Here is a 12,345-nt window from a genome sequence, read left to right on the forward strand (position 1 = left end):
TAACTTTAATTTGTCTCTTAATTCACAGAATGTTCATTTTAGTCCAGAATTATGCCATGGCCATTTGTGCACTGTTTTTTTACTTTGGATGCATAATTAGGGAAATGTTCGATTGATCCTATGTAGGACTTTGTTTGTATTTTGCTTGGAGTATATGAAAAGAAATGTTTATGAAAATGGTCTGTTGTTTATTGTTTTTATATTTAGTCCCTTTAATATTTCATGTATGTTGTTAGGTTAATTTAGATATTTTTAAGTGTATGCATATACATATTATTTTGAGCATGTTGTTAGTACATATTTGTTTAGTTGTATTTTTTAAAGCGTGTTAATCTCGTGTGCATAACTCGATCTAATCACATAATAGGAATTAAGGGTAATGCCCTTTTAATCTAAAATTATCAGAATGGCTTTCCTTAACTTACAGGAAAGTTGTTTTGACGATTTTAAATTAAAATGGTACTTGGATTTGGTAACGTAGACCGTAATTTGTCGTTTTAATTAAAATTAATTTTTATTTAAAATGACAATGTTTTGGGTGCCCAATCACACCTAATCAAAGATTGGTGGCGACTCCTCGAACTTATTTTTATCGTAAAGGAATTTCCAATTTTTCGAAACGAGAGGTTTTCTAAAATCGCACTGTTTTTAATTAAAAATCCAATTGAAAAGATAATAATTAAAAATGACGCGGTTTCCAAAATCTCGCTCTCGCCCCGCCCCGGTTAAAAATCGTATCGACAGTTTCACAAAAAACAATTAAATTGTTTGATAATTCAATTTTTTGGATCTAAAAAATTATAACTTTTTTATTTTAAAAATAAAATTATGATTAATAAATAATTAATTAGTTATAAAATAATTTGATGAATGAAAATTTAAAAAAATATAAATTTCAATTTTAATGATGAATTGTTTTCATATTTTTTTTAAAAAAATAATTTTTTTATTTTTTATTTTTTATTTTTTGATTTATTACTTAAAAATGTTGATAAAATGTCAAAAATGAAATTTTAGTTATAATTGAGGGGTCTAATAAGATATTTTCTATTAATCTAGCATGATATGTCACTCTCTTAATAATATTTTACGGTCTCTATTTATTTTTTAATAAAATTTAAAGTTTAATGTATGTTTTATAACTTTTAAAAATCCAATGACAAATGGAATCTTTTTAATAAATTTAATGATTATTTATAAATTTTAATATATTTTTATATTAATGTGCATATAGATGTACATCATTAGTGGTTCACAACAATGTGTGTCATTCATTCTAGACTCATCCTAGAAAAATAAATTACATTTATATTATATAAATTTCATTAATTTTATGTAAAAATATAATTATTAGATGAATTTAAAATGGTTGAAATTCAAACAATAGTATTTTTGTGAAAATTGAAAAAATATTAATAAATATGTTTAATCATAATCATTCATTTAAATTCATTTAAATATAAAACTAATGAGTTTTATACATAATAAATAAATGCAGAGGGAGGGGAATAAGTTCCGTCTATATTATAAAAAATTCATTAGTTTTACATAAAAATATAATTATTAAATAATTCTAAATAAATATTTGAAATTAAAATATTACTATACTATTTTTGTGAAAATTGAAAAAGGAAAAAAATATAATGTTAATGAATATTCTTAATCGCGATCATTTAAAATTCTCTCATGATTATAATTTTATATAAAATTAATGAGTTTTATACATCGTAAATTGATCCTATTGGATACATATTAACTTTATTAGGGGTAAACAATGAAATAATTTAGTTTAATAAAATAACTAAAAGATTTAAATTATATTATTAATATTGAAAGGGACTAAAATATTATCCATTTAATCAAAGGGAGTAATATATAACTTTATAGGGGTAAACAATGAAATATTTAGTTTAATAAAATAACTAAAAGATTTAAATTATATTAATAATATTGAAAGGGACTAAAATATTATCCATTTAATCAAAGGGAGTAATATAATATCAGAGGTTGGTTCAAGTAGTAAGCAGTTTAATATCACTTAAGTAAGGTCTCGAGTTTGAGTCCTTGTGTACGTATGCAGAAAATCTTTGCTGGAAGACTCACCCACAAAAATCAGGTGTGCGACGCAGGTTAATCTTAATTAGTCAAGACGAAACTTTGGAATAGAGTGGGCAAAAAAAGGGAAATTAATATTATTTAATTAATATTATAATTTGAATTTTTTATTTTATTTAAAGTTTTAATAGCTCAAATCGTTCGATTAATTATAGCGACTAAATAAAATTAATTGGTAACAAGATTCTTTTTAGCAAGAAAGGAAATTAAACCTCTCCCACTCCTCTCATTGGTAATGAGTCACAGTGCATAGATTTCCAATTTATATGTACACTAAGTTGAGGTTTCGCAAGAGCATGATGAAATGGACGTTTTTCTTTCCAAATATAAACTATAAGATTTTGGCTTTATATAGGATTAAAATTCACTTATATCCGGCATAAAATTAAGGTGGCGTTTGGTTGGATAGAAATTCTTAGAATTGGGGGAATTGAAATCCAATTCTATCATTTTCCCATGTTTGGTTCAAGTTTTCCAAGGAAATTAGAATCCCTCATGGTTTCAACTTTCCATCAAAGGAGTGAAAGTGAATTTCATCCAAGAATGGATGGAATTCAATTTCCTTGTTAAAGGAAATTGAAATTTGACAATACTACCTTCATAAATCTTTTGATAACTTATTCATATATTGAATAAAAATATTTTTTTATTATTTCGGGTCGGGTCGGGTTTCTAATTCATATAGTCGGGTCGGTTTTTTTAAGTGTGATATTCGGGTCGGGTCGGGTTCGGGTTTAGGGTGAAACATACCCGACCCGAAAATATATATAATTTTACCATATATATTTAGGAATAATTACAATAATACCCCTCTCTATATAAATTTTTTTCTATTTTTATTAAATAAAAATAATTTTTTATTATTTCGGGTCGGGTTTTTTAAGTGTGATATTTGGGTCGGGTTTAGGGTGAAAAAAATCGGACCGACCCAAAAAAATATATAATTTTACCTTATATATTTAGGAATAATTACAATAATACCCCTCTATATATATATATTTTTTTCAATTAAGTCACTATTTTTATTGAATAAAATTAATTTTTTTATTATTTTGTGTCGTGTCGGGTCGGGTTTCTAATTCATATATTGAATAAAAAATAGTTTTTGGTATATTTTTTGTAACTAATTAACATACTCCGATTGGAATGTATCGAAATATTGCTCTATCTTTTGGTAACTTATTAACATATTTTGATTTCAATGATTTTAACTTTCGTGATGTTTATTAGCATGATTTTTATAATTTATTGAAATGAATAATCAATCAATAAAATGAAAATTTAATTTTTTTTTAAATTTTTTTATAATATATTATTACATTTAAGTTGTAAAACAAACTAAAATAAAGCAAAAAAACAGGAAGGGCAATTCTATCATTTTACATTACTGAAATCAAATTCATCTGACATGTCTGCGAACCAAACAGAATATGGGATTGGATTCCAATTTCATTTCTTGCCAACCAAACAGAATATGAAATTGAATTCCAATTCCTGACAGATTCTAATTCCTTCACAAATTTCAATTCTCTCAGAAACATTCCAACGAACCAAACGCCACCTAAGAGTTTCAAAACTGTTGGATGAGAAAAATCAAAGACAGAGTTTAATTCTTTATTTGTTTTCAGTGAATATCCACATATATATATATATATATATATATATGAGTTATAATTATTTTAGTTTTACACATATTTAGAACATTTAAATGAATAAAAATAAATTACTAAGATTAACTTCTTATTTTTTCCCATTAAATAACTTTTCATTTTCTATTATTAATTTTGGTAATTTATTTTCATTCGTCTAAAAATATTAAATATGTGTAAAACTAAAAAAAAATTAAAAATAATTCATCTTTTATATAAAAAAACTTCTTATTTATTAGTATTATTGATTTTATCTATTTATTTTTATTAATTCAATGGGAAGATAAGGATACGAAGTGGAATACACATGGCATTTAAAATGCAGAAGAGATGCCTTTCATCGTTGGCTCATCTCGTCCCAAGGGTAGTTGTTTTTTGTTTTTATTCTCGAAAAATGCACAATCAAACCTTACATTTTTGCGCCGACAAGATAGTGCTTGTTTTATATATTACGTTAGAATAATAAATTTTTGAGTAAATTATGTATTTAGTGATTATAATTTTGTTTTCATCATTCAACTATTAATTTTTTTAAATTATACATAGAGTTACGATTTTGATTTTTTTATCATCTACGATAAATAATTAAGGGTAAACTACACATATCATCACTGTCATTATACTTAATTTTTTTTATTTAATCACTTGATCATTGAAATTTTTTAATCACTCTATATTTTTTCCCTTAATTATGTGATGGCATGGTATTTTTATTAATTTTTAAACTAATTAGTATTTTATTAATATTAATTTTATATATTTCTCATTCTCTACAACCCGCTCATCTTCCTCACCCATTTGTTCTCGTACTTCACCTCTCATTTGATGTTCACCAACCTCGGCACCCAGAGGCATTGTTGGATCTTGTCCAAACCTTGCGAAGAATTCTCCACAGCGGTGACATGGGTATCCATGGCAGCGCAACTTCATAGTGTTGGCTCGCTCGAACAACATCCACAATGGTTCGTTTAGATAAGTTGAGGTGGCTTTTCGTGTTTGGAAATTCCAAAGCGGCCTCGAGACTGAGTCATACTTATCATCACCACCATCGCTTGAAGTTGTATGCTACTATTGTTACAATAATCCATGGCAAAAAGCTTCGATTATAATTTCTTTGAAAAGGTAACAAGAAAACGTTGTCGGTGGTGGGGTAGCCACTGGACAAGAGAAAAGAGGTGGTGGTGGCCGGCTACGCAACCCCATCTTCTTGCGCCATTGATTCCAAACAGGGGTGTGGCTGAGCAAGCGCATAGCGTAGAGACAGGAGCCTCGAAATAGAGTATATCTATCAGTTGTTGTTATTAAGAAACATAAAAATAGATATAGAGAAGTGGTTAGATCATTGGGATCATGACTTTGTTGAACTTAAGTTCAAATTTTATTAACAAGGAAATTTATTTTTGGAAAAAACAAGTTCAAATTTGCAAATGATTCCCGAAATAGAGTATATCTATCAGTTTTTTAAGTTAATGAAATTAGTCATTTATTATTTCAGAAAAATAAATTCGAGATCTAATGATTCCTTTACAAGAATTTGTACATGGCCTCCAACAGCCTATCTATGTCCCTGATTCCAAACCCTAATTACCTTAATTTGTCATTGGTTTGGTCTCGAAGGGGACAATGGCTACGACCTGCCATTTTGAGAGCCTCCGATGGGTTTGTTTTTGCTGGGTCTTTGATGATGGGTATCATGTCAGTTAAAGAAGATGTCAAAGTTATGATTGTTTTCAATTCTTTCGGTTTGGTCACCGATGCTTGTAGCATGGTAATCAGGGAGCTTGTATCCTTATGCACCAAAAGGGTTGTGGAGGTAGATCAAATGAGAAGAGAGAAGCGAAAGGGACATCCAACAGTGGAAATGATGAGAAACTACCGAATCATGTACAAGTTGAGATGGCATCGACTTTGGCTTTCTTCATCAGTGCGGTGATTCCGCTATTGGTTGCTACTTTTATAAGACATCATAAGGTAAAGATTGTGGTGGTGGTGTTCAGAATGGTGGGTGCTTTGGTTGAAAGATCCTTTCTTAAAAAGTCAAAGAAGTTGTTAAAATTGAGTTCATATCATCACTTTGTTAATAAATTAACATAGGAATGATTAAAAAAGTTTAACACATAAAGTTCAGTTATTAAATTGAAAAATTTTAAACTTGAGTGACCAAAATAGGAATAGGAAAAAGTTGAGTGATAATATGTGTAGTTTACCTAAAAATTAACGATGATTCTGGCGTATCACTATAAGATAATGTCATGTTATCATAAAAAAAAAACACAACGCCAACATTTATGTTTATTTTTAACGATAGGTGATCAAAACGTAATATTGGGTATTATTTTGAAAAAAATAATGGTTGGGTAACCAAAACAAATCCAAAGTGATAATTGAATGAATAAACACGATGTTTACCCTATTTTATAAAAAAAAAAAGATCATGTAAAGTATCATGCTATTCTTTTCTTCTTCTTCTTTTTAATAAGGAGGCCAAAGGCCATTACATCAGGAAATTAAAACAAATGTGGAGAACTCTTATCGGTCCTTTAAAAAACTATAATGAATCTGATGCTGCATGTCTGAGAAGATGTAGGTAGAATCATCGTCGTTAGCATAAACTTTAGTAAGGGTGTCGGCGACAGAGTTTGTTTTGCGACGAATTAAAAGAAACTCCACCATCCAAGGTTTTAAGGTCAAACGAAAGATGAAACGAACAAGATTGAATGAGCTAGAATAGGCAGAAGGCGATGTAACCAACTTATACGCTTTAGCATTATCAATCTGACATTGAATTCGTTAGATACCGTTAGACCAAGCAAGAGTGAGCCCCTCATAGATGCCCTATAGTTCTGCTTGGATCCCAAGCTTCTTATTAAAACTATCATGTTATTGTTGTTGAAATTTTTATACTTTAATTAAAAATATTTTTTGAATGTTGAAGTTTAAATTTTTTTTTTTTTAAATTAAGTTAAAATATAAGAATTTATTAAGAGAAAATAACCTCAGTGACCGAAAATGCCTTGTAATATACGATTTTGACCAACTTTTTTTGGATTTGCCAAAATGACCAAGTAAATCGCAATGCGATCGATAATTCGCAACGCGATCTCCGGTATCGCAAATCAGTTTCCAGATTCGCAACGCGATAGTCGAAGTTCGCGTTGCGATTCATTCCAAATCGTTGCGATAGGCGAAGTTCGCGTTGCGATTCATTCAAATTCGTTGCGATTCATTCAAAATTCGTTGCGATAGTCCAAATATTGCATTTGTTTCTTAAGAATTTTCTCTAAAAAGATAGAATTTGCACGGACGTGTCGAAGATACGTATTACCACGACCACGACCCGAGAGGGGACGGGACGGCGGAGGCGGCGGCGCACGAGAGTCCCCCTTGTTCTCTATCACTCAACAAGGAAGTGGGAAAGCCAAGCCTTAAATACCATTCCCAATAGTGTTTCCAATACTATGTGGGATTGAGCATTACCAACACTTGTTTCCAATACCATTACCTTCATTGTTGTAAGAGTTTAATTTTGAAACTAAAAAAATATTTATTCGAATAAATAACTTACCCTTTGAGGACTTTGATCATAAATGAAGTAATTGCTAAAACTAACTCTAATTCGGGTTCTTATAGTGTTCAAATGACTTACTTGCAAAGAATAGATGATGACCAAACAACTCGATATGTTTCCTTTGTGTCATTATCAGCTAGTTTTCGTAGCATCCTCAGTTGAAAACTTCCATCATTGTCTCCTTTGCATTTGTTTGGTTAATATTTTTCTTCCATCAAAGTCCTCAAAGGGTAAGTTATTTACTCGAATAAATATTTTTTTATTTTCAAAATTAAACTCTTACAACAATGAAGGTAATTGTATTGGAAACAAGTGTTGGTAATGCTCAATCCCACATAGTATTGGAAACACTATTGGGAATGGTATTTAAGGCTTGCCTTTCCCACTTCCTTGTTGAGTGATAGAGAACAAGGGGGACTCTCACGCGCCGCCGCCGCCGCCGCCCCTGTCCCGTCTCGGGTCGTGGTTGTGGTCGTGGTCGTGGTAATACGTGTCTTCGACACGTCCGCGCGAATTCTATCTTTTTAGAGAAAATTCTTAAGAAACAAATGCAATATTTAGACTATCGCAACGCGAACTTCGTCTGTCGCAACGAATTGGAATGAATCGCAATGCGAACTTCGCCTGTCGCAACGATTTGGAATGAATCGCAACACGAACTTCGACTATCGCGTTACGAATCTGGAAACTGATTTGCGATACCGGAGATCGCGTTGCGAATTATCGATCGCATTGCGATTTACTTGGTCGTTTTGGCAAATCCAAAAAAAATTGGTCAAAATCGTTTATTACAAGGCATTTTCGGTCACTGAGGTTATTTTCTAATTTAAGCCTAAAGGTAAATTTAATACGTAAGAAGCGTTTTTAGGTTCGAAAATATCCTTTTAGGTAAATTATAAAATCAATCACTTTAATTTAAGTTTTGTTCACTTTCTTTTATTGAATTGAAAAAAATATAATATTTGATAATTTTCGTTTTTATTTAATTAAGATGTGGGTACTTAGGATTAAGTAACGTTAGAGCTTTAACGGATTATTGACGTGACATAGTGAATATATAAAATTAAAAAGAGTAAAGTACATAAATAGTCACTAATTTTTGAGTAAGTTTTCGTTTTTCTCATTGACGTTTCGAAAATAATAAAATTGGTCTATAATGTTATCAAATGATTACTCCTCCATTTATCAAATGATTTCTCCTCCATTATCCCCGTTAATTGAAGACGTAGCAACGCTAATAAAAAATAATATTTACTTTTACTTCTAAATTATTATTAGAACATCAAATAAGTCATTGAACAACGATTTTTATATCTAATTTACTCAAAAAGTTTTCTTATTTCCAATTTTTTTCCAATGTAATATCATACTTTAGCCCATGTATGAATTCCGTATGGATGAAGGAAAAAATAGATAAACCAACAGCTAGATAGTTGCCATTGCCCATTGCGCGATCCTTCGATTCTTCAATTACACAGTATAGCTTATATATAATAGTATCATCCTGTTCATAAAACACTTGCCTAATAAAAACCCTAATAGCTTAACGGATAAATGCCCAAACTTTATCTTATTGAAGAAACTAAATTTAATGTTTATTCTTAGGGAATGGAATCAAGGATGTCCGGAAGGTGTATTTTTTTTTAAAAAATAAATTTTTATTAATAAATTAATTGTATATTTTATAACTTTATAATTACATTTCTTTTAAATTTTTAATTTAACTTTTAATTATATATTTTATAATTCTTGCGTCACCGACTCCATGTTTTTTCTAACTCGCATGTGGATTTTGTACTTTCATGTTTGACAAATATATTGTTGGAGAATGGTTCAAATTTCAAATGATGGGCGAAAGGGTGAACATGTACGAGATTTTCCAAGCGAAAGTCCTCTTTGAAAAATAAATTTAAATTTTAGAAGTGATATTATTTGATAGTCACGAATTATAAATATTAAATATTAATGTTAAAACGAATACGTAGGATCGAAAGGTCGCTAATCAACCAAAACAAAACACATTAATGGGAAACATATCGACAAAAGATGAGGGTTTTACTTTAAATTTCACTGCAACAAAAATTACAGTTTTTGTGCTTTAATATCTGTAAATAAATTTGTGGTAAACACACACACAGACAAAAATTTTAAAAAATACAAATTATAAGTTTTTCAAATTAAAAAAATGAAAAAAATTATACAAAAACGTTAAAGAAAATGATATATTGTTTTATGGTTATGGACCACGAACAGCAAGACAGAAGCAACCCGGTGAACGGTCTTCCGGTATCATCCCTCCCCCTTTGCTTGTATTAACTGCTTCCAGCATCGTCACTACCTCCTCCATCTCGGGACGGTTCTTTGGGTTTGCGTCCCAGCATTTTCGCATGATGTTCGCTAATGAACTCGGGCAGCACCGTGGGATCTCCGGTCGTAAGTTCTGCCGATAGAATGCCGAGTTTAAGTCACAACACATATAATAACAATAGCATAACGAGCAAACTAACCTCTCGAACAACTGCGGATGATATCTCGATGAAGCTGAGATCCGGATAAGGCATGTCGCAGCAATAAATTTCCCACAAGCAAATGCCGAAGCTGTAGACATCGCACTTCCGGTTGTAGGGCTTTCCATTAAGAACCTATCGTAATTTTCCGACCATGTTACTCGGACTCGAGCCAATGATACGTAAATGAATGGAACGGATGCTTACCTCAGGGGCCATGTATCCAAGAGTTCCGGTTTCACCAGTCATCTCACATGGATTCCAAGCTTCGACACGAGCAACTCCAAAATCGGCAATCTTGACGTTTTTGTGAGCATCGAGTAACAGGTTTTCCGTCTTGACATCGCGGTGTACGATCTTTTTCGAGTGGAGGTAGCTGAGACTGTGTCGAATTCGGAAAGAAGTACGATCATTGCCAAAGTTCTATGTTACGAACTCTTAAAAACAGAGGAAACAGGGCATTATCTTACCCTCTAGAGAGGTCCAAAGCAAGTTGGACGACGACCTTCAACGCGAGTTTCTTCCGCCTATTCCTTATCAAGTACTGCTTCAAAGTCCCACCCGGGAGATACTCGACGACGACACAACATGCTCTAGAAGGAAGGGAATTGCGACCGTCGGCCGACGGATATTTCAAAGGAATCTTAAGGTTTGAAGTTCCCATTGAGGCTCCAACAAACTGTACCAATGCCAGTACGTACATTAAGGCTTATACAAACAAGTAAACGTGCAAAGTAGAAGAAAATTTCGGTACCTTCGTAACATTATGATGGTTAAGCTTATGCCAAACTGCGACCTCTTGCTTAAACGACGCTCGCATCGCCGCGGTTTCGGATGCGCCGCCGCCGCTCCAGTCCAACACCTTGACTACAACATTCAACATTGCAATGCAGTAGCCAGTAAGACTAGAATCCTCATTGTACGTGCTTCAAAAAGAGATGGTGAAAGTATACCTGCAACATCGTTGTTATCGTACGTCGCACGGTAGACGGTGCCGTAGGTGCCACGAGCAACGACGTATCGCAACTCCAACTTAGCTAAATCAATTTCCCATTCGTCGGCAGGCTTATGTTCGTCGACGTTTTTGGTCCAAACCGAGTTGAGATGCTTCTCAAGCTGCATGTCTAGGGTTTTTAAATCAATTTTATCAGCTCTGAAAATCATATCTTTGGCATTAATGCCTGAAGCTTTCAACTTTGGATTTTCATCTGAAATGATAACACCACCATCTTCCTCTCCAAGTTTCAAACCCATACCCATTGCACAACAAAATCACAGGTAAAATATACACACACAAAAAAACGAAAAAAAATGGTAACACAAGAAGTATGGAATGGAACAGGAAGGATGGTGGTGGCGACTCTGAAAATTGATTCTTTTTTTTAAAGGTGAATTTGAAGAATTAAAATGGAAAACGGGAGAAATAGGGGAAATATTCTATTTTTGCTGCTAAAAAAAGAGATATTTCAATGGAAGAGATTAATAAAAGGAGGAAAGTTGTTTTATTTAAAGAAAAGGCATGTTGTTTTTTTTAAGTAAATTTTCAATAATACGACAATCATAAAGTTTTAATATTAGGATAATTTATATATTTTTTAGGTTTAGGGTTTAAGTAGACTTTGACTTTGATGTTTTATTTGATACAAGTTATTTTAATTTAACTTGATTAGATATTTAATTGTAGATTTTCGTTATATAAATTAACATTTCAACTAATAATATCAAAGTTTAAAATTATTTGATATATTATCTATTGATAATGTGAATTTCACAAACAACACTAGAAATAAAAGTAGGTGCCACAAATAGCGTCGTACTTTTGTTTGTGGAATTTTTTATTTTTATTTTTTAAAATTTTCTAAAATAATTAAAAATATCTATTTAGAATCATTTTAATCATTAACAACAACGTAACTGTTTGAATTTAAAATCCTTAAAAATTTCATTTTTCATTAACAGTGTACATTATAATAATCCTAAAGTTTATAGTGGAATAAAAACTTATATACTTGGGCCAAATAAAAAACCCAGAATCAAATTCAATGTTTAGCTTGGATGGTATTATTTTTTAAAACGTACAAAAAGATATGAGTTTAAGCATCTTTAAACATGAATTATCCCCCGATTTATGGAAAAAATCATCTAATTTAGAAATTTATTTTTAAACATCAAATGGTTTTAACAGTAGAAGAGAATATTGTTCTCATGAAATATTTTAAATTTGAGTAATTATAATTGCAGAGTGTGTATGCATTGTCAGTTGATTAATAAAGTTATGAGCATATATTACCTTGCAATCACCGCAAATTATTGAAAAATATATATATCTCATTATTTTTATATTATTTTTTCTGTGAATATCTTCTAATTTTCTACTATTAATTTCATTCGTCTACTTTCATTCGTCAAACAATCTTAAAAATATGTAAAACTAAAAAAAATTACATTATATATTCGGATTCTATTTTATTGATCATTATTATTGTTGTTGTTGTTATTATTATTA

At 30.9% G+C, this 12,345-nt stretch overlaps 2 protein-coding genes across 2 annotated transcripts; one reads left to right on the forward strand and one right to left on the reverse strand.

Moving 5' to 3' along the window:
* Positions 1-5,304: 5,304 nt before the first annotated feature.
* Positions 5,305-5,697, forward strand: LOC120173345 (vacuolar iron transporter homolog 2.1-like). The gene has a single exon (XM_039180539.1). The coding sequence runs from the start codon at positions 5,305-5,307 to the stop codon at positions 5,695-5,697; it is 393 nt and encodes a 130-aa protein (XP_039036470.1).
* Positions 5,698-9,498: 3,801 nt separating this feature from the next.
* LOC120173415 (serine/threonine-protein kinase STY13-like) lies at positions 9,499-11,179 on the reverse strand. The gene is made up of 6 exons (XM_039180595.1): positions 10,793-11,179; positions 10,594-10,706; positions 10,310-10,518; positions 10,047-10,221; positions 9,840-9,974; positions 9,499-9,772 (listed from the first exon to the last, which is right to left on the reverse strand). The coding sequence occupies exons 1-6, from the start codon at positions 11,097-11,099 to the stop codon at positions 9,569-9,571; spliced, it is 1,143 nt and encodes a 380-aa protein (XP_039036526.1). The 5' UTR covers positions 11,100-11,179; the 3' UTR covers positions 9,499-9,568.
* Between the last annotated feature and the right edge of the window lie 1,166 nt (positions 11,180-12,345).

Source organism: Hibiscus syriacus, unplaced genomic scaffold (assembly GCF_006381635.1).
Source record: "Hibiscus syriacus cultivar Baekdansim isolate YM2019G1 unplaced genomic scaffold, ASM638163v2 tig00111947_pilon, whole genome shotgun sequence".
NCBI lineage: Eukaryota > Viridiplantae > Streptophyta > Magnoliopsida > Malvales > Malvaceae > Hibiscus > Hibiscus syriacus.